This window comes from Eptesicus fuscus, chromosome 14, assembly GCF_027574615.1.
Source record: "Eptesicus fuscus isolate TK198812 chromosome 14, DD_ASM_mEF_20220401, whole genome shotgun sequence".
Taxonomy (NCBI): domain Eukaryota; kingdom Metazoa; phylum Chordata; class Mammalia; order Chiroptera; family Vespertilionidae; genus Eptesicus; species Eptesicus fuscus.
The window spans coordinates 30,805,114-30,826,302 of record NC_072486.1 but is presented as its reverse complement, the minus strand read 5'-3'; the positions used below and the strand labels follow the sequence as shown (position 1 = coordinate 30,826,302).

The 21,189-nt window shown below is 36.5% G+C and overlaps 1 protein-coding gene across 12 annotated transcripts in view; it reads left to right on the top strand.

Moving 5' to 3' along the window:
- The window catches only part of ADAM22 (ADAM metallopeptidase domain 22), a 165,862-nt gene that overhangs the window by 109,399 nt on the left and 35,274 nt on the right, over positions 1–21,189 (top strand). For all 12 annotated transcript variants that reach the window (XM_054726031.1, XM_054726032.1, XM_054726028.1 and 9 more), the window contains exons 10-21: positions 263–334; positions 1,181–1,347; positions 2,736–2,820; positions 3,835–3,925; positions 5,106–5,157; positions 7,391–7,490; positions 9,452–9,523; positions 9,751–9,843; positions 13,821–13,901; positions 16,623–16,673; positions 16,898–16,961; positions 18,865–18,970. In XM_054726031.1, coding sequence (XP_054582006.1) covers positions 263–334; positions 1,181–1,347; positions 2,736–2,820; positions 3,835–3,925; positions 5,106–5,157; positions 7,391–7,490; positions 9,452–9,523; positions 9,751–9,843; positions 13,821–13,901; positions 16,623–16,673; positions 16,898–16,961; positions 18,865–18,970 — 1,034 coding nt within the window. The remainder of the gene's footprint in view (positions 1–262; positions 335–1,180; positions 1,348–2,735; positions 2,821–3,834; positions 3,926–5,105; positions 5,158–7,390; positions 7,491–9,451; positions 9,524–9,750; positions 9,844–13,820; positions 13,902–16,622; positions 16,674–16,897; positions 16,962–18,864; positions 18,971–21,189) is intronic.

Here is a 21,189-nt window from a genome sequence, read left to right as displayed (position 1 = left end):
TTGATAGAAATAAATTTGTGGAGTAGATGGAATGAGTATTTTTTTCCTTCATATCACAGATGAGTAAACTGAGGCCTCCAACTTTCAAGAGCCTTTTCTCAGACTATAGCATGTAAAGGACTAGGTCTCAATTCATATATATATATATATATATATTTACAGAAAACCATAGAGATCTTTCAATTACACCCTGTTTTCTTTGTTGAGTTGATTATTTGCTGATGACTTTGAAAGCCCTTCACTTGTTTCCTTTTGCTTCCAGTTCAAAAAACATCGGCTTTCCGTTGTACATACCAATACGTATGCGAAATCTGTGGTGAACATGGCGGATTTAGTAAGTATCAGCCCGATTCAATATTGCCATAGAGGAATTTTATGTCTTGATGGCTAGTAGAACAGATAATATGGTTCTTACATTTTCACCACTCGAAGTTACACTTTAGCTAAGGTGTCTCCCAAATCCCTGGGAACCATGCAGTTGACTTTATCGACTTTGCTATCTGGCTGGGAAGATGATAAAAGGGAGGGGCCACAGTTACCCACAGGTTTATGCCTGATATTCCTTCCTGTATTTTTCACATGGGAAAGGAAAAGGTTGGGTCACAGGCGCTAACAAAGATGCTCACCCTGTACTTCCACCAGTGGAAAAGCAGTATAAGATTTGCCTTTTTCAAAAGGGTGCCTGACGCTGTGGGAATTATGCAACTAAATAATCCTCCTGTATCTGCTTTCCAAATCTTCCTTCTGACAAGACAGTGCCTGGACCTTCTCTATGACTGTAGTCAGGGACAGTCGGGGCGTGCAGAGATGACTTCCTTGGAGAGTCTTCACTGTTCCGTTTCTGCCTAGGGGAACTCAGGGATGCAGGGATGCGTTGTCTAGGTGCCAGAAGGTGGACTCGGGGAGAGCCTTGAATAAGGGCACACGTGTTTGTCAAAACATGACCTTTTGTTTCTAACTAGTGCTATTCTTTGGGTGTTACTTGCTAAACAACCGATTCCCTGTTACTCAAGGGAAATGCATGTAAATTAGAAAAATAACTCTCTCCCTTAAAAACGATGACATTTCTTACATTAATTAAAACTCAAGGTGTTTCCTTAAGTAGGAATTTTTGTCCTGTTCATGAAACATTTGATTTTACCACATGTATAGCTGGTGTGTTCATTTTGTTATATACTAGATATATAAAGACCAACTTAAGACCAGGATAGTATTGGTTGCCATGGAAACCTGGGCAGCTGACAACAAGTTTGCCATATCTGAAAATCCATTGATCACCCTACGTGAGTTTATGAAATACAGGAGGGATTTTATCAAAGAGAAAAGTGATGCAGTTCACCTTTTTTCGTACGTAACTTTTGTAATGATTTATTACTTTTCCTGGTTCCATGTTGAATGCTCTATGACCTGTGACTGAGATGTATCCTTTGTACTGCATAATGCAATTAGGATTTGATAGGGAAGATACATTTAGAAGAAGTTTTAAAGTATAAATTGTTTAAAATTGGCACAAAAATGTAAGAGCTTTAATTTTGAGTTATTTTCTTCTTGCATATACATTTCATTTAAATTTTCAAGAGATTTAATGAAAGCATTTATTGAGTAGGAAGTACTGTTAATGTTCATACAGAGTATTTTTAACTTATTAAAAACAACAACTTTAATGTTGTTGACTTTTAAATGTTAACTTTGCTTTTGATTTAAGATGAGAGCTTAGTATTTCCAGAGTTTATCTTTTGTTTTTCTCTCTCTCAAAGGTTTTTTTGTAACATGTATATTTGATGTAATAGCAAGATATATATAATAGCATTTTAAAAACCTATCATTTGAAGTTAGAGCTTTTGTTGAAGAAAGTTATAAATGGAAGTAAAAGAGTATGTTTTGGGGGTAACTTTATTTTTATATAATTTCAAACTTAGAGAAAAGTTGTAAGGAAAAACCCTATTCCTTTTATCCACATTCATTAATTGTTTACATTTTGCCCCTTTTGTCTTATTATTTCTTTCCTTTCATCCATCCTTTTTTTTTTTCTGAACCATTTGAGAGTAACTTGGAGACCTTTACTTACTGGGCATTTACTACTTGATACTCAAGGCATTTTCTTATATAACTATAGTAAGTTATTAAAACTAGATAATTTGGCATTGGTATACTAGTAATATGTTATTTAACCTATAGTCTATATTCAAATTTTACCAATTGTCTCAATAATGTCTTTTATAGCTAATTCTCTCCTGTCTCAAATTCAGGATCCAATGCAGGACCACACATTGCGTTAACTGTCGTGTCTATTTAGTCTTTAATCTGTAAGATTTCCTCAGCCTTCCTTTGTTTATTTTGAACTTAACACTTTTGAAGAGTATGGGCCAATTATTTTATAGAACGCCCCTCTTTGTGGGGCTGATATTTTCTCGTTATGAGATTCAAGTTATGCATTTTTGGCAGAAATAGCACAGTAGTGATTTTGTATCCTTCTCAGAGTACATCATATTACTAATTCTTTTTTAATAGGTAGAGTTCTCTTGAAGATAATGATTATATGGGGAAACATCCCCCCAAAACATTTCTCTATGGTTATGTGTATAAATAATTTTCATATTCCTTCCTTGCTTTAGGAACATATAGTATACAAATGTTATGTGCATTGAGAAAATAAGAGTGATAAATTAATAATGAGAGGTGTTATGATATTTGAACTGCGAGCAGTAAGTATTTTTCATTTCCTTTTCTGAAAGGGGAAGTCAATTTGAGAGTAGCCGGAGCGGGGCAGCTTATATTGGTGGGATTTGCTCGTTGCTGAAAGGAGGAGGCGTGAATGAAGTAGGTGTGAACATCTGTACAGTACAAAGTGGTATGATGGCTGAAAATGTTTTCCTAATATTTAAGAGATAAGTTCTCAGTAGTCCACATTCTCCACATGTTAGGTTGTTTTATTAATACCAGTGTAGTTACTGTAAATGACCAGAGGGCAGAATAAGGAATAATAGAAGATAATATCTGATAATTCTGTTCATGATGTACTTACAATAATTTCCAGATTTAGCTATTTACAGATTATTTAATGAAAATATTTACTTTTACTTTCATGGACAATAAAGCCTTGTTTATCACTTTGATTGATTTTCCAGAGAATTGAGTAATTCTCTGAATTGTTCAGCTTACTACAAAAACCCAATTGGAAATTTTCTTCCTTCTTTGATACTTGGCAAATTTTTGGAGAAAAAAATAGACCAGGCTTTTCAAAGGGTTCCTTCTACCCCTAAGGCACTAAACCTGATGGAAGTGATCTAAAAGGAAATACTTGAATCCTTGGGAGGCTGTATATTGAAAAAAATACCTCTAGGTCTTCTTAAGTTTTCTTTGGCCAAGGATCATCACCACATCCTGTTATTTAGCATTTGTTTTCAGAAGCCATGTTCTGTTTAGTTTGGGGAAATTTCAGGAGTACAAGTGGACATACAGAGATGAAAAGTTACAAATAATTTACTCATTTATTATTATTATTATCCAAATGACTAATTATATGTAAGTATTACATTTTTTCAGACATGTCACTGGTGAAATTTGGACTCAGAATTAGATTTAAGTTTCCAAACTGATAAGTTGGTGATTCCCTGATTTCTAGTCTATAAACTTTAATCAAATATGGATTTATTTCTTATTACTTCTTCCCAAATGCTCAGTAGTTCAGTATTGGCTAGTATGTGTTTAACCTGTGCCAAATAAAATACTTAGAGATTACTTATTTTCAATTATATTGTGAATTTTCTCTGGCCCATCTTAAATAAAAACAATTTGCATTTACATGTATTTTACTTTTGTTTTATTTTTCAGTTTGGGAAAACTGATTTAATGGCAGTTACACTTGCCCAGTCATTAGCCCATAATATTGGTATTATCTCAGACAAAAGAAAGTTAGCAAGTGGTAAGTTGAAGTACACGTGTGGTTTAATTGTATTTAAAATAGACTATCTGTGAAATGTTTTGGAGAATGAGATTCTTTAATTCAGTGGCTTGATCAAAAGAGTTTGGATGATAACGTAAGATAAACAGGGCACAAAATAAAACATTTTTCAAAAGTAATACACAATTATATTTATATTACAAATGAAAATTTCTCCATGTGTTATGAACATTTAAAGTTATGTGATGATAAATGTTTGAATTTAACATAAAAAGGACAAAATAATTTTAAGTGTTTTAATAAAAAATCTTAGGCATATAGGTTTAAGGCATACTGTTTTATTATGGTTTAGTTAAAACATCTCTTAATATGTCCATAGAGAATTTGCCTGACTGATAAAGGGCTTAGTAAATATGGACCTAGTAAAATATGCTATATTTAGCATCTATGAGGAATACTAGTATATTTTACCACGTTACTTCACTTTGTATTATGAATACGTTGATTATAACCATATTTATTTTATTTTTAAAAACAGACATTATAAATATAATTGCTTATATTAATAGCTATTATAATTTGTGGAATACAGATTATATGACAAATAATTGAATGCCAGTATTACCTACATGTAGATATTCATTTAATCCTCTAGATATTCATGCAAGATATGCATTATTAGCCCCATTTTACAGATGTGACTAGATCATAAAAGGCTAATGTCTCAAGATTAAGTTAAATGGCAAGCCCAGGTTTAGAACCTGGATGTCTCTGGTTCTGAAGCCCTTCTGCTTAACCAATGTATCATACTGCCTTCTGCCAGCGGCCTTGGTGCAGAGGCTTTTAACAATAAACAGGAAATTGTAAGGATTCTCATAAAGGCCTGTGACACTAAGATCCTGGAGTGGTGTGTCACTATTTCATTGTATTTTATTTTAAGTGAATTCTTTAAAAATATGGCCACTTGATAATATCAAATGATTTAATTTTAGTAAGAATTATGTAAACTTGACAGGGTCAGGGTAGATTTTTGTGGTTATTCATTGCATAGAAACTATAAGTATAAGGGAAATTAGAAAGCAGGTGTTACTTTTTAAAAATTATATTAGGAATAAAGTTAAGATATACTTTTTAAGATAGGAACAATTCAAATGCACCTTTTTTACTTCGTAATAAGGCGTGTGTATTCATCTTATTTTAGGCGAGTGTACATGTGAGGACACATGGTCTGGATGCATAATGGGAGACACCGGGTGAGCCACTTCTACTTGAAAATACCTCACTTTTCCTTTCCCTGCTGTGCTGCTGTCTTCCTAGGAATATGACACCCAATAACTTAGTGCATGGACCCTCACCACAGGCATTTAAGAGAGAATCAGTAGATTTTCTCAGTGGCTTTGTTATGTAAAATATTTTCACAAACGAGTATCTTATTTATGAAAACAATTGATGTCAATTAATCCAGAAGGTCAAAGATGTTTTTGACCTTGAATCTAGGCTGGAAATGAGGAACGACTTTGTTCTTGATGGCTTACATACTAATTCCCATTCCTTTTATCTTCTTCAATTCTAATTCAGTGGGTTATACACAGGACTGTGCTGGTAAGCTGACTCTCAAAAACAAAAACCAGAAAGAAAGCCCAGATTTGTCGCTTCTCAGATTCCCAGCAGCCTTCCATCTTAAGTAGAACCTGTGGTGTAGACACTACAATGGCTGGTTTCAAGCTACCAAAAGGCGCCTCGCTGAACCAGGAGTGGGAGGAGTTGTGCACAATTGCTCTCCTGAGAGATTTTTATTTTTACCCTGTCCCACCTGTCCAAACACTATCAGGCATTAATCTTTTAGTCTTTCTAAATTTTACAATAATTTCTTTCGTGCCAAGCTTATCACTACCCCTTACTTTTTTTTTTAATTAATCTTTATTGTTGAGATTATTACAGATGTCCCTCTATTTTCCTCCCAAAGCTCCCCTCCACCCGGTTCCCACCCCACTCCAGGCCCTCACCACCCTATTGTCTGTGTCCATAGGTAATGCATACATGCATATAAGGTCTTTGTCTAATCTCTTCTAGCACGCCCCCCCCGCCTCCCCCCCAACCCCGACACACACACACACACACACACACACACACACACACACACACACACACACACTTTTAAGCTTTCATCATCTTGTGCTCTTATTTCAGTAACATTCTAGATACTCAGCTTCAGGGCTCCCTCTGTCCCCTCCTGAACGCCACACTTCCATAATAATTGAAAAGGTAGAAGGAATGAAAGAGTGAACACTTGTAAACTATTATCCAGATTTTAAAAATTAAATACTGACTACATAATTAAATACCATGGTTAATGTTACAAAAACAATATTAAAATAATGTTTAAATCCAATATTTTTTTCTTTTCATTTTTATTGTTCTTTTATAAAATTTGGATCCTGTTGGATATACAACTATTTATTCATTTTTTACTTAACATTATATAGTCAACATTTTTTTCTGAGTCTTTATTCTTGAACACCATGATTATTAATAACTACATGGTATTCTATTTTATTAACAGGTTGTTGTTTCTTTAACTGTTGAACATTTAGGTTATTTTCATGTTATTTGCTATTATAAACTGTGCCACCATAAATATCTGAGTTCAGACATACATAATTATCTGAAGAAAAATATTTTTAAATTAGATTTGAGAATATTCCTCATTTTGAAGATTCTTAACACACATTGCCCAGTTGCTCTATAGTTATTTCTTTTGCTATTGACCCTTTGTTACTTTATTTGTATACATTTTTTTAAACAATCTGAAACTTGAAAAGTTGCAAGAATAGTAACAAAACCTTTTTGTCTTTGAATCATAAATTGCTAACTTGGTCCCCCATCACTGCCAACAACTTAGTGTGCATTTCTCCAATAAGGACATCCTCCTACAGAAACACAGTACAACAAATAAATCATCTAATTCTTAGCCCTCATTCAACACTGGCTCTGTGTTTCAGAATGTCATTTTAGGAAAGGTTCAGAATCAGGCATCAGGTTTTTATGTCTCTTTAGCCTCCTTCAGTCTGGAACAGTTCCTGACTTTCTTTGACTCATGACCTTGACACATTTGTAGATTATAGGTCAGTTGTTTTGTAGACTGCTTTGCAGTTTGGGTTCCAGCCTAATTGTAATATTTAGGAATGATTTATTATGAAATAAATTATTCCTCTTTTTGATGGAAATTACAAGTGTGTGTGTTTCTTTTGAATATGTATGCAAATAATGAACAACCCATCATCACCATTGGTCACCAAATGAAGAATTTAGAAATATGCTGATTGAATAAAACTTTTAGGGATTTGAATGCAAATATTGTACATAAGTGGAATTTACTTTTCACTTTTGAGAAAAAGTATAATTTTAACAATGTTCAGTTTTAACTAATATACAGACAAGGGAGGCAAAAATTGTACCCAGCTATTAATTTCCTTTGTCTTATAGTTACTATCTTCCTAAGAAGTTTACGCAGTGTAATGTTGAAGAGTATCATGACTTCCTGAACAGTGGAGGTGGAGCCTGCCTTTTCAATAAGCCTTCTAAGGTAATAAGTGTGATCAGTTATTAGTTATTAATCTTTCTAAAGTATGATAACACACATTTTTCAGCCATTTGGTCTTATAAAAGAGAGCTTTTCAACTTGGCTTGTGCATATTGAATATGTACCGTATTCTAAATTTGCTAAGTATTTGCATTTTCAAAGCCAGCTTTAATCTTGAGCATTTGGGGCTTTTCTGATAGGAATAGAAAGTAGGTAGAAATAAGAATGTTGGCTTTCTGAAAATTTTACATTTTCTATTTATACGGCCACATGATGATTCAGGGATAACTTACAAAAACGTTTTCATTTCGTTTTTCTTGAGTTCCCCTCTTTGGATAGACAGGGGAGGGGGCATAGCTACCTTCATCACTCCCTGCCATTGCCTTTCAGAATAAGCAGTATGATTAAAATTGCAAGTACTTCTCAATATGAAAACCAAGTTTGCTTAAAGAAGAGAAGGAGAAAATCTTTCTGTGCGTAGACTTTGTCAGAGGCTTTTGCAAGGTGTGGAACGTCCTTTGATCACTGACTGCCTGAAAGCAGGTCTTCCTCCTGCCCTTGGAAGACATTAAAGGAGAACACTTTGTCCTTGTTAATTACGTCAGCTGTGACGTGCTGCTGTGCACCACCGCCTTGGGAGTCATTTACCTGGTTTCATTCTCTGCCACTCCGGTGACATTTAGGAAATGTATCACGTGGCAGTAAAATGATGTTAGCACCGAAAGTTCCAGAAGTGATAATTGAACAAAATTCTTACTGCTATAAAGGAAAAATAGTTCAAGTCTTTTTACCAAAATTACTGATTATTCTGAACCCAGAGGAAGAGAATAAGAGTGCTTTTCTCCTAGATAAGTTTTAGTCTGGGCTTCCAAAGCTGTCTCATTGGTTATGATCTCTTTCAACTGGAAATGAAATTGAGAGATGAGTTGATTCTTTTGTTGGAGAGGAGAGAGTATTTAAAATTAGGTGGGGATTTTTTGTTGTTGTTGTTGCTTTCTTTATTTGGTTTTGCTTCTTCCCTCTAGTTGGTTTTAAGAAAGTGTGTGTGTGTGTGTGTGTGTGTGCGTGCGTGTGCGTGCGTGTGTGTGTGTGTGTGTGTGTTGATAGGTGTGTATTCACTGCCATTCTGTAAAATGTAGACTTTGATTAATTTTTGAATGGATATTATATATTTAAAACATAGCAACTATATTTACTAATTTTACCTGTAATCATAAGATAAATTATAGTCAGAAGATATATTGATGGAGAGTTAAAAATTAAACAGTCTTAAAATATGCTCTTGTACAGACCAAAAACTGCTTCTGTTCCTGGGGAAAATTATCATTGCTGTTCTCTGCAGGACTATGTTAATAGGAGGAGCAATATTTTGATTAAAAATTAGTGGATTTGTTGTTTTGTGATGTTTTCCTCATTGTCAATGAAATAACTTTCTGTTACACAAGAAAATATAGTTAATAAAGGGCTTTTCACAGGTAATTGACTTGTTCCTCACAGCAATTTGTGATGTAGATGGACAGTTGATATCATTCCTGTTTTAAATACTAAAACTCTTAGGCTCAGAGATGGCAAGCTGTTTGCCCAAGATAAGTAGCTGAGCCAAGATTTGAGTCCCTTGCTTCCTGTTTGAAGGAAATGAAATTTCAGGAGTCACTCTGGCTTGGTTTTGGTCAATGGCTAGATCATATTTTATTTTGATGGCATTTATCAGACCCTACTTGGTATGTATGTTCTATATGTAAATATGATTAAATCTGACATGGAAACAATATTAGACAATTCTGTTCAAAGGTTCCCAGTCCTAAAGTTATAGGAAGTCGTGCTTTCTGTTTAGGAAAATAAAAACATATTTTGGAATAACTGGCAGATATGCCAGAAGCTTAGGTGTGGCACTTAGGGTCTCATGAAGTCTTTGACGTTGATTTGTCTCTGTTTTACTTCTCCTTTTGGTTTTCATCCCACAGCTTCTCGATCCTCCTGAGTGTGGTAATGGCTTCATTGAAACTGGAGAGGAGTGTGACTGCGGGACCCCAGCAGTAAGTCTCTGGGTGTTTTGATGACCTTTTTTTTAGGTTATTCAGGGTCATTCTAGGCCCATACACTGAGATAGACATACAGAGCAGGGGTTATGCCAGGAAGTTTTATAAGATTTGTGGAAGGAAGAGTATTATTACGAGGTTGTTCATGTATTTTAGAAAATGTCTTGATACTTTCAGGAAAATTACCCCATTTCTGACATTATGGAAATTATTATATTCCTTAGGAATGTGTCCTCGAAGGAGCAGAGTGTTGTAAGAAATGCACCTTGACTCAAGACTCTCAATGCAGTGATGGTCTTTGTTGTAAAAAGTGCAAGGTAAGTAAATGTTGTTTCATAACCAACTGATGAAAAAGAGGACATATTTGATTACACTGTTAAGGTGAGGTCAATATAATCTAATAACAACAGTAGTATCTAACACATATTAAGTGACTAAGTGCCAAATGCTTTACAGGATCCTCACAAAATCTTGTGAGGTGTAGTGACTATTTTTATTCCCATTTAACAGATGAGAACACTGAGGTTTGTGTGGTTAAATAGTTTGCCCAGGGTCTTAAACCAAGAAAGTCAGGGAGCTAGGGTCTGAATCTTTATAATTCCCAGAGTCTGTCCTCTCACTACTACTGCCTCCCTGAGGACTATGCACATTAAATGAAAACAGGTGTTAAATCTTTGAATGCTGTTTTCCCTTTCTTGTAAAGCCAAGTGGATATTCAGTAGACCTTTCTTTTCTTGCTGCTCAATTTGGTATATCGCTTGCATTAGCTGTTGAAGGAGCAAAAGGAAGACTTTAGACATGATAACACCTTACATGTGTTGTGCAAGAGATTTTAAAATGCACCTTGAAACACATTGCCTGTTTCTACCCTCCCACCAGCATCTTCATACCCGTCTCCAAATATTTAAGCCTTTCCATCAAGACTAACAGTAATTTGAGGCTTACCTTTTCCAAAGAAATCTATTGTTTTTTCTCTCTTCTCATAGGAGGTCTGGTACAATTTCTACATTATTTCTGAGGTTGAATATGTCTTTCTGTACATTTTATGGAGGCAGAGCCAGGGACTTACACAGTAATTGGTACAGGTCCTTAGTAAATATTTGTTGAATGAATGAATAAATATGCTCAGCAGATACTTACTGATTATTTGCTGATTAGTCTAATTAGAGTTAAGAGAGGGAGGAATATGAACCAATTATCTACTGAGTGCTGGAGGTAGTGCTAAAGACTGTTAATGTATATCATCTTATATCTGGATTCTCAGCGCTGGCACTATTGACATTTTTGACTGGATAATTTTTTGTTGTGAGGGTGAGTCTTGTTTATTGTAGAATATTTAGCGGCTTCCCTGACTTCTGCTTACCAGATTCAAGCACAATCCTTCCCAGTGGTAACAACCAAAATGTCCCCAGAGATTGCCAAATGTCCCCGTGGGGGCAAATCCGCCCCTGGCTGAGATGCTGTCTTAGATAATGCCCACAACCACACTTTTCTGATAGGCGTTACTATCCAGACTTTTTTTCACTTGCGCAATCCCAGTCTCAAGGAAGTGAAATAACCTGCGGAGGCTCATTCAGCCGGCAACGAATCTATGTGCAGTTACTTCCCAGATCTGCTGGCAGCGATTTCTGCTGTTTTCCCATTTCCACGGTGTCTCTGGCAGCTCTGTAAGACAAGTGAGGCGCTGGCAGAGATCTCTGAGAAAACTCTCTAAAAGAGGAAGATGAAACCAAATGTGAAACAGACGTTCTTTCATTTTGGCTGCCTCAACTGTTTATTCCGTCAGCTTTTCCAACTGCCATAACAGGGGATCCCCAATCCCTTATTTTGATTCTCATCATTTTAAGTCTGCCCACCCATAAAGTGCATTTAATTAGGCTATTTTTCTTTGATTTATGGACTTGGGCTCTTTGTGATGTAATCAGTTCAAAGAACAAGTAAAAAATAGTAGAATACATACAATAAAGTGGTACGTTAATCATCCCACAGATAAGTACCAGTCAAGTAAGGTCTTTTTTGCTAATTTCTCAAACCCTACCCTCCCATCCCCACTCTCATCCCTACCCTGGGCTCCTGAAGGAGCCAGAGCAAGATAGTGAATGGAGGAGGGGAAATAGAAGAACAAGATGAGAAATGGAGTGTATTTCTATTTTTTTCTACATGTGTTTATAATAATGTGCATATAAGTCAGAGTTGGCAAACACGTTCTGTAAGGGGCCAGAATGTAGGCTTTATTGGTCATAGCTATCAATGTCAATTATTTCTGCCTTTGAAAGCAGCCACCAAAAATACAGAAACCCATGGTCATGGCTGTGTTCCAAAAAAATTTTATTTAGAAAAGCAAATGGCCAAGTGCTTGTCAGTAGATGAGTAAATAAAAAAGCTGTGGTACATTTACTCCATGGAATACTATGCAGCTGTAAAAAAAAAAAAAAGGATTTCTTACCCTGAGACAGCATGGGTGGACCTGGAAATTATTATAATGTTAAGTGAAATAAGCCAGACAAAGGAAAACAAATGCTATCTCACTTTATGTGGAATCAATGAACAAAATAAACTGATGAACAAAATAGGCCCAGAGGCATAGATACATGGAGCAGACTGACAGATCTGAGAGGAGAGGAGGGTGGAGAGGAGGGGAAGAGATTAACCAAAGAATTTATATGTATATATGCATAGCCTGACACAGACAATAGGCTTAGGGTGAGTGGGAACTTGGTGATGGGGGGCAAGGGGTGGGGAATGGGGGACATCTGTAATACTGTCAGCAATAAAAAATAAATAAAAACAAACCAAAGAAAAAAACACCCACAAGTGCCCAACCAGATTTTGCCCTCAAGCCATAGCTGGTGGACCTCTGCTGTAAAACACTGCTTATGTATTATTTTTCTTCTCTCAGTGTAACTTCTAGGAGGGCAGGGATTTGGGGTGATACATTTACCTCTGTACCCCAGCACTTAGTGCAGGCCCTCCTTCACTGTGCTTTCTCCCCGAAATCTCTGGCAGTCCTTAAACAGTTCCACTCTCATATAAACTCTACCTTAAATCTGCTCATATTTCTACTCCAGATGTTCTAAAACTGTGGTGTGCCCCAATTCCAAGGAAGAAGAGAGCCAGAGTGTAGGAGGTGAAATTATGCTGCTTATTTCCTTGTTTGTAAGCCTGTTTTGCCCCATGAAAACAGTTTCTTGCAAGCAGGATTCTTATGTTTTGTTCTCTATTAGGTTCCCAGTGCCTGGCACATTTTAAGTGGCTAGTAAATACTTGAATGAATGAACACAATTTTTGTTTGGATCTTCTAAAATGTATCTGTTGAAATGTTGGTTAGAGTTGACAATGTGCTGTTCATGTTCTACAAACAACAGGAAACTCAATTGTCTGGAGGGTTGTGAGCAGGAGAGGAAGATGAAAGGGGTGTGTGTGTGTGTGTGTGTGTGTGTGTGTGTGTGTGCGTGCGCGTGCGTGGGCGCGCTTGAAGAATAATGTGTGTCTTTCTGTGAGCAGAGGTCAAAGCAGAGAAAGATCCAGCCCCAAATATGAACGTTTTGGGGAAGGAAAGTGAGTGGGATTGAAGAGCCAAGGGGAAAGATGGAAACGCTATGTATCTCTGTTTTGTTATAATGAATAGTCTTGCAATGTATAAATCTGATGAGCTTAAACATTTATTGGTACTAGACTTACAAGAAATATTTGAGGTGGTTGAAAACAGACCAAAAAACAAACAAACAAAAAAACCCTCCCATACATGGGTACACATCATAGAAACATTAGAAAAGAATAAAAGCCCAAGCTATAAATCTATCTAAAAATGAGGTGGGAAAGAAGGGAAAGGAGAGCACGGGAAGAAATAGCTTTGCCAGAAAATCGAACTTTTGCAATTTAGCCCCAAATGTAACTTCCAAATTCTAGGCAGAAAAGGTAAAAAAGAGTAATGTGATCAATGTGCCAGTAAGAATGAAGGGCAAAGTGTAAATCCAAAAGCCATTTGGAAGGAAGAATTCCTAGAACTTGACTGACTCCTCCATCTCAAAGGATGCATCATCAAGCACGGTCCTGTTTTACCAAGATATTCAAGGATTATGTGTGATGACTGTGCAAATTACTCCATACACAAGAAACTCTCTCCAAAAAGTACCGGATTAACATTTCATTCAGTAGCTGTTTTTCACAGACTACCATGTTACAATAGTTTAAGATATTCCTATCCCCCAAATCTTCATTTTGCTTTTTTAAAGATGATACTCTGAGAATTTTTTCTTCAGCAGTTTTACACATTGGTTTTTGTTCATTTTAGTTTCAGCCTATGGGGACTGTGTGCCGAGAAGCAGTAAATGATTGTGATATTCGTGAATCATGCTCAGGAAACTCAAGCCAGGTAATCTACAGAATAATCACTCTACACCAGATGGGAAAAAGTTGGCGTATCTTCAGTGCACTGACCCCCAGATGACATGGAAATGGACAAGATGCTCATGTCTCTCTCTCATATAAATTCTTACTCTCCTTTTATTTATTTTTCAGGAATTTAAATTTCAGTCATCAAAGCTTGAGCAGATGTTCAGCATAATTATGTCTTCACATTGAACAAAGCCAAGATTGCATGCATGCCTTTTTTGTTTTAAGTGGAGAATAAAATTCATTAGCTTTTAGTCTATGTAGTGAAGGAGGAAACAACCAGACTCTCTTCAGCTCTTTGAAACGAAAGTTAGCTATGGCGAGAGACCCACAGAGCACTGGGTTCTGAAGGAGCCTGTTGCTCTGTCTTGACTCTTGTTTTTCCCAGACAGTTTGCATCACCTCAGTCACTAACTGCTGCTCTTGAATTTCATATTATTTAGTTGTAAATAGAGAAGATGGGGAAGTTGATCAACTTTGGCTAGGGTTCCAGGTTTCTCAGGGTCAGTGTATGTACAGTTAGGGAGAGAGGGAGATAAGTAGAAACATCAATGATGAGCGAGAAACATCGATCGGCTGCCTCCTGCACACCCACTGCTGAGGATCGGGCCTGCAATCGGGCATGAGCCCTGACTGGGAATCGAACCGTGACCTACTGGTTCATAGGTCAATGCTCAACCACTGTGCAACACTGGCCAGGCAGTATTTTTTTTTCTTTGTAAAAAAATATTCAGGAGTAATGCCACCTTCTTGTAAACCTTAGGAACATCTTTTCCGTAGTCCTTTTTAAGTTTGAATCAGCTTTCAACGTTTTATCCTTGGAACTTTCAATGTTGTAAACTGTTTCCAAGAGATGTAAAGATGTCAGTGTGAAGTTTTTTTGCCAAATAGCACTATCAATATTCCCATAGTCAGTGATTTTTTTTCTATAACAACATTTACATTTGCTTAAAATTTCACTTCATGTCTTCACTTTTTCCCCCTGCACTTTTGTCTTTGTTGGCTAGTTTCCTCTTTTGATTATCCAACTTTGTAAAATGCCACGTGCTATCTCCCAAAGACAGAGCAGCAATGCCTTGTTGTCTGTGCATGAACCAAATATACAGATGGCAAGTGACCAGTCACTGAGAGGCTTTGAGAGAGTGACAAGTTGGGTCATTCCCCTGTTGTTTACCTAGTGATCACTCAACTGAAGAGCTAGTAGCAAAAGCTTGTGCTTTATGCAATTACTCACCGTTAATATATTATGGGAACTGATATTGGAACTGTGTTGTTGGGGTACTAGTCTTCTTCAACAATACTGTGATACACAAAATTCATGCCTATTGGAGCCATGTGAAGCTAGGACTGCCTGTGTATTTTTTCCTCTAGAAACGAGGGATTCAGTGGTTGAAAATTTACTTCCTGCTCACATGACCCTTGTTCCTGGTTCTTCCTCTTCTTTGTTTTTATGTGGTACATCTACCTTAACCATTAAAAATGCTTTATTTTAAAGGTAGTCATCCTAAAAGACTAAAGATTTTTCATGTAAAAGTATTTTCCTTTCTTATTTAATTAGCATTGCATTTCTAAGCTAACAGTGGTGATGAGGGTACAATGAAATGATGGATGTACAAAGATATTCTTGTAGCATTAGTTGTAACAGCATAAATTGGAGACATAGCAGGTCCTGGAATAACGGTGTTTTGTTCAAAGCCATTTTATTATACAACATTGATGAGATGCCACAGGAATGTAAACTCTTGTTTATTTAAGTTAGCCTACGGTAAAATTGGTTTCATTCTACATCATTTCTCTTCAAATCACAGAGCCTAAAGAGCCTATGAGTACATTGGTTATATGATGTTAGCTCAGTGCAATGTATTATAGTTATTAAAAATACAAAAAAGTTTATGATGATGAGGAAATTCGTAAGTAAAGGAAAGAAGCAAAATATAAAATATTATCTATACTTTGATTATACCTAGGTTTAAAAAAATATCAAAACTTGTAGAAAAAGGTTGAGAAAAAACCATAACAAAATGTAAAACATAGCTGCTTTGAGGGGTGGGGGATTTGAGAAACTTTTGTCTTTCATTTTAATTTTGCATTTTTAAATTATGTAAACTTTTCTCAAATGAGTATATAATTACTATAATGATAGAAAAATGTATCATAAATTTAAAAATTCCATAAGCATGCTTTGGCGTTTTCTGTACTTACTACAAGGTATAAGGGGGCGTGCTGTAAAGCATGTGTTTTTCTAACATGTGCAACGCGGAGTTCTGCCTGAGAGTCATTTTGAGTGGAAGGGCTGTGCTGCTTCTCACAACAATGAAGAAATAGAGTTATTGCTCCATCCGTGCTGGCATCCTCCTTGCTTTTGTTTTATGCTCTTGTTTTACTTGCTTTGAGGAAGAGTGTATCTGTATAGAGCAAGACGCTCTTACATTTTAGCCTTAGCTGAGGCCTTGCTGTCACTTCTTTCTGTTTGCTGCCATGCCGTCCATTGTGTTTGCCGCTGACGGATCTGTGTTTTTAGGGGAAAGTGAACCAGTTGTTGTATTTTCTTTTGCTCCCTCTTCTTTGTTTTTATTTTCAGATATTTTAAGGCACCAAACGTATTCTCCTACTTTATTTTTAAAGTGAAAGCATTAAAGGGATTAGCTCATCCCGATATTTTGTTGCATATTTGGTTCATAGTTCTGTTTTCTTTTCCCAGTGTGCCCCAAATATTCATAAAATGGATGGATATTCATGTGATGGTGTTCAGGTAGGTTAGTTCATTTTTACCTAATTTTTTTTTGTGTACCAGCATGGAAGAAATACTGAAATCTTATCAAAATAGGAACCTTAATTTAAATGTTTCATAATAAATTCTGAAGATAAAAGGCCTTTATAATACTCTTTGCCTAGTTCTCCTGGTCAGACTTACCTTTTCAGTTACCTGACATCAGCAGACATTGCATGGCTCATAGGTCTGCTTTTCCATTTTAGGGGATTTGCTTTGGAGGAAGATGCAAAACCAGGGATAGACAATGCAAATACATCTGGGGGCAAAGTAAGTAAACAGTGTGGCCCGATCATTTCCAAGTGTGATATCAGGCCAAGGGTCATGTGAGCAGGAAGTACATTTTCAACCACCTTAAGAGCGAGGGAGTCTTCAAACCACCACACATCTGAGCAGGGGCACTTCTGTGGAAATTAGAGAAGGGCACTTCTGAGAAGACACAGCCCTACACATCTTGGTAGTTGGCAGTGCCTTCGGATGAGACAGATGGTGCCTTTGCTGCCAGGCAGGTGAAGTCTGTGCCAGGTGTGCAGCTTGGAGAACGGAACAAACGTGGATTTTAGCTCCACGTACGCTCTCCACAGCTGAGTGTCCTTAAGCTAAACCTGTACAACCATATGGGATGGACGTGGACCCTGGCTAGGGAACTGTGGCATTGGAACTGTAGCATTTTTGCTCGAGTTGTTTTTTCCCCCTCAACTATATTTCTTGAACTCTAGCTGGCTTTTCTACTTATTGGTGACCTGCTGAAGTAGCTCTCCTATATCAGAGAGAAATTTTAATGTTACTCCCTTTACTAGTAAAGTTTGTCAAATTTTCATAGGGAATTATATAACAATTATATCTAAAATATATTATTGAAATTATATATTTATATTTAAAATATATATAAATATATTTTTTCCAGAACTATTATCTGCCCCTTTGAAAGTAGTTTTTTGTTTTAGAGTCTTTCAAAAGACAATTATCATTAAAGATAATGATAACCCTTAATTGTCACAAACTGGCTACAATCCCTTTGGGAGAGGAAGTGTGTGCTCTCTTCTGAGTCATTAGAGAAACATTGGGATGGGGGGAAAATTTAATCATACAGGTTTGTACTCTGAACGAAGAGTTTTGTTTCCTCCTCTTGAGAATAACCAGTAGCTGACAGAAAAACGTAGGAAAAGAAAGTATCAACATAATTATTATTACTTTTTACAATATAAACCAACAGTCATCTTTTGATCAGTTTGCAAAAGTCATTTTGATCTAATTATTGGAAAACTTCATCAACCAATCCCAGCTTCAGCAAAAATAATATCTTGACAAAGATGCTGACACAACTTCAAATGTTATTTGACTCTCAGAGATTTGGCATGAATTCAAGTTTTTCTAAAAGCAGAATGAAGTTTTATATATATATATTTATATATATATATGTATATATATTATTATTATTAATTTCTGAGAGAGAAAGGGAAAGGAAGAGAGAGAGAGAGAGAGAGAGAGAGAAACATCAATTATGAGATAGAATCATTGATCGGCTGCCCTGTACCAGGGATTGAGCCTGCAACCTGGGCATGTGCCCTGACTGGGAATTGAATCATGACCTCCTGGTTCATGGATTGATGCTCTACCACCTAGCCACACTGGCCGGGGAAGTTGTGTTTTTTCTGTTTTGTTTTTTGAAGTGTGTTTTTTGGGTGATAGCTGTTGATAATTAGTAAACAAGGTAGAAAGTATACCCCTGTTTCTTCACTCTTTAATTTTAGTGCATAGCTATTTTAATAAAATTGTCTTTATGATTAATAAAAGTTGTTGAGTGAGCAATTTGTGCTTTATATTTGGCCCTGAGATTGAAGTGTGGATTATTTATCCAAAGGACCATTTGGTAGCATCTTTCCCTAATTAGTGGCCAAATTCTGAGGAGTGTTGTTCTTGGAACCTATAGCTGAAACCTACCAAAGAGATAATAGATTTGTTTTCCAAATTTCAAACGGGCAGTCATGAAAAACGTACGAGTACATGAGCCGTAGATGTCTAAGGGAAGGAAAACTCTTGTGAGCCCTGGCACACCTTTGGAACTGATAGCATGGTAGTGAAGGAGTCCTTAAATGGTATTTCCCTGCAAACACTTGGAGCAGCTCGCATGTTGTGTCTATCACTGACAGAAAATTCTGTTCTGCTTCAGAGGTGATGGCATCAGACAAGTACTGCTATGAGAAGCTGAATATTGAAGGGACCGAGAAGGGCAACTGTGGGAAAGACAAAGACACATGGATACAGTGCAACAAACGGTGAGGTGCACAAGGCAGCCCAGGTTTCTCCCTCAGCTAATGACAGACGTGACTTTCTAAGCCAGCAGACTTTTCTGTTTTCTGCATCCCACGAAGCAGGGTGTTGCCTCTCATCTCTTCCCGCTGTTCCAGCATCATCTCTGCAGACGGCTCCCACATCTTAACATTGAGGCTCACCTCTCTCCTAAGGCCTCGGTCATGCTTATCGCTGCCTCAGGACTTTCTCACCTGGAAGACATCTGCCAGCATCTCAAAAGGAAAAAAAAAATTAAAGCCACCAGAATACATACTCACTTAACTGGCTCTCATTTCCCAAAGGCCTTAATATCTCACTGTCCTTCTGATTAGAAGCCTCAGAATGATCCTGGGCTCCACCTTCCCTCTGGCACATTGTCCAAATGCACGTCATGTCCATTCCTCCCTTTTACTCCCCCGCCATTTGTCTTTAATTCATCCTTTCATTTCTATTCCTGTTGCATTAAGGACCCCACTAAGACCTACACCAGCTCTTCAGCTATCACAAAGGCCTCTAAACAGGTTTTTTATGCCAGCAATCTCTAACAGGCTTCCCTCAGGATACTCTACCGACTCATTTTGACCATGTCAACTCTTTGTTCAAATTTCACTGGTTCCACATAGCCAATTACTAGTAAGAATAATATCCAACATGGATTGAGTGCGCACTGTGTACTACACACTGTATTATGCTTTACATGCGCTATGTCATTTGGTCTTTATGTCAGTTCTCCCCATTTTATGGAAGAGGAAACTGAGGCACAGTTTACTAATTTGACCAAGATCTTATAATGAAGATGTAATAGCAGCAGAATTGGAATTCAGGCAGTCTGATTTCAGAACTCTATTTTAAGTACTTTGTAGAATGTCATACTATTTTGTTTAAAAAACACAATGGAACTTTAGCTTGGCATTGTACCTCCTCCACAGTTTGCCCCCAAACCTCCATTTTTTTGTGTTTCCTTCTCCACTCTTCCAAAGCCTAGCGTGCCTTTCACCCTGATATGTGCACTGTGTGGTCTGAACTCTGTGTCTGTGCCTGTGCTAGTCATTCCCCTGGAAGCACTCTTTATACCCACCTCATGACGAGTGAAAAATTTATCCATTCTTCAGAGATCTGCTGGGGTACTTTCTCTATAAATTATTTCTGGATTTCATCTAGAAATAAATAATTTCCCCTTTTTCCTCAGAATTCCCACAGCCCTTTGTACTGTTCTTATGGCCCTTGTCCCCAACTCTATGTTCTAGAGTTGTTTATGTTTGTGACTTCTTTTTTCATCCAGCATCTAATTTTCTTCAGGATAAAAATCATGTCTAATTTTCTTTATATATCCTAAAGTACTTTGTAAGCTACATACACAGAAAGGACACTAAAAAATGTTGACTATATTTTTCTGTGTTAAGAAGCATTTTTATTTATGACAGGCATTTTAAAAATGATGATATAATGTTTAAACATTATTTTTTAGAAATGAATTAATACATTTTTTCTTATGTTGGTGATTGGTGCAAGTCCTAATTTTTCCCTTTTCTCTACCTGATAAAGCCTAATATTTTCATACGTGCTCTTGAAGGCCTAATAATCAGACTTCACATAATACTGATTAGAATATGGTTTATCATTATCTACATTAATAATTAAAATGTGTTAGATACAGAGATCATGTAAGATAGTATTTAACACCAGTGAAAATATTTTACAAGTTAAATTAGAATTGTATGTGATATTGGAGAAGTAGAGAAATACATTGAACCTAAGTTGTCCAGAATCTATAAAGTGTATGTGTGAGTGTGTGTGTGTGTGCATATATGTAATTTCCTTTTTAATTATGAGGCAACAAGTTGAGGAAAGAGCTGTATTCCAAAAGAATAATCATCCAAAGGTCATTCATTCACTTATTAAATATTAAAAAAGTGTTTTAGCATATCTAGTGACATGTTATAGGGGGAGAGAGTCGTAAATAAAAGAAGTCTTTTTGATGGGTAATTTCCTTTCTGTTAATATTTGAACTAGTGGGCAGTAAAGAAAAAGCTAGAGAGTAGTTGAGATTTTGGTGCACCAATAAGAGTTTCAGATTTTTCTAAATCAGAGGGGACATGTTTTAAGTCTGGAATAAACTAATTTGGGCTTATTTTATTTTTCTTGTAACATGAACAAATAATATAGTTGAAAAACAAATGCTAAAGTGAGATAAGATTATTGT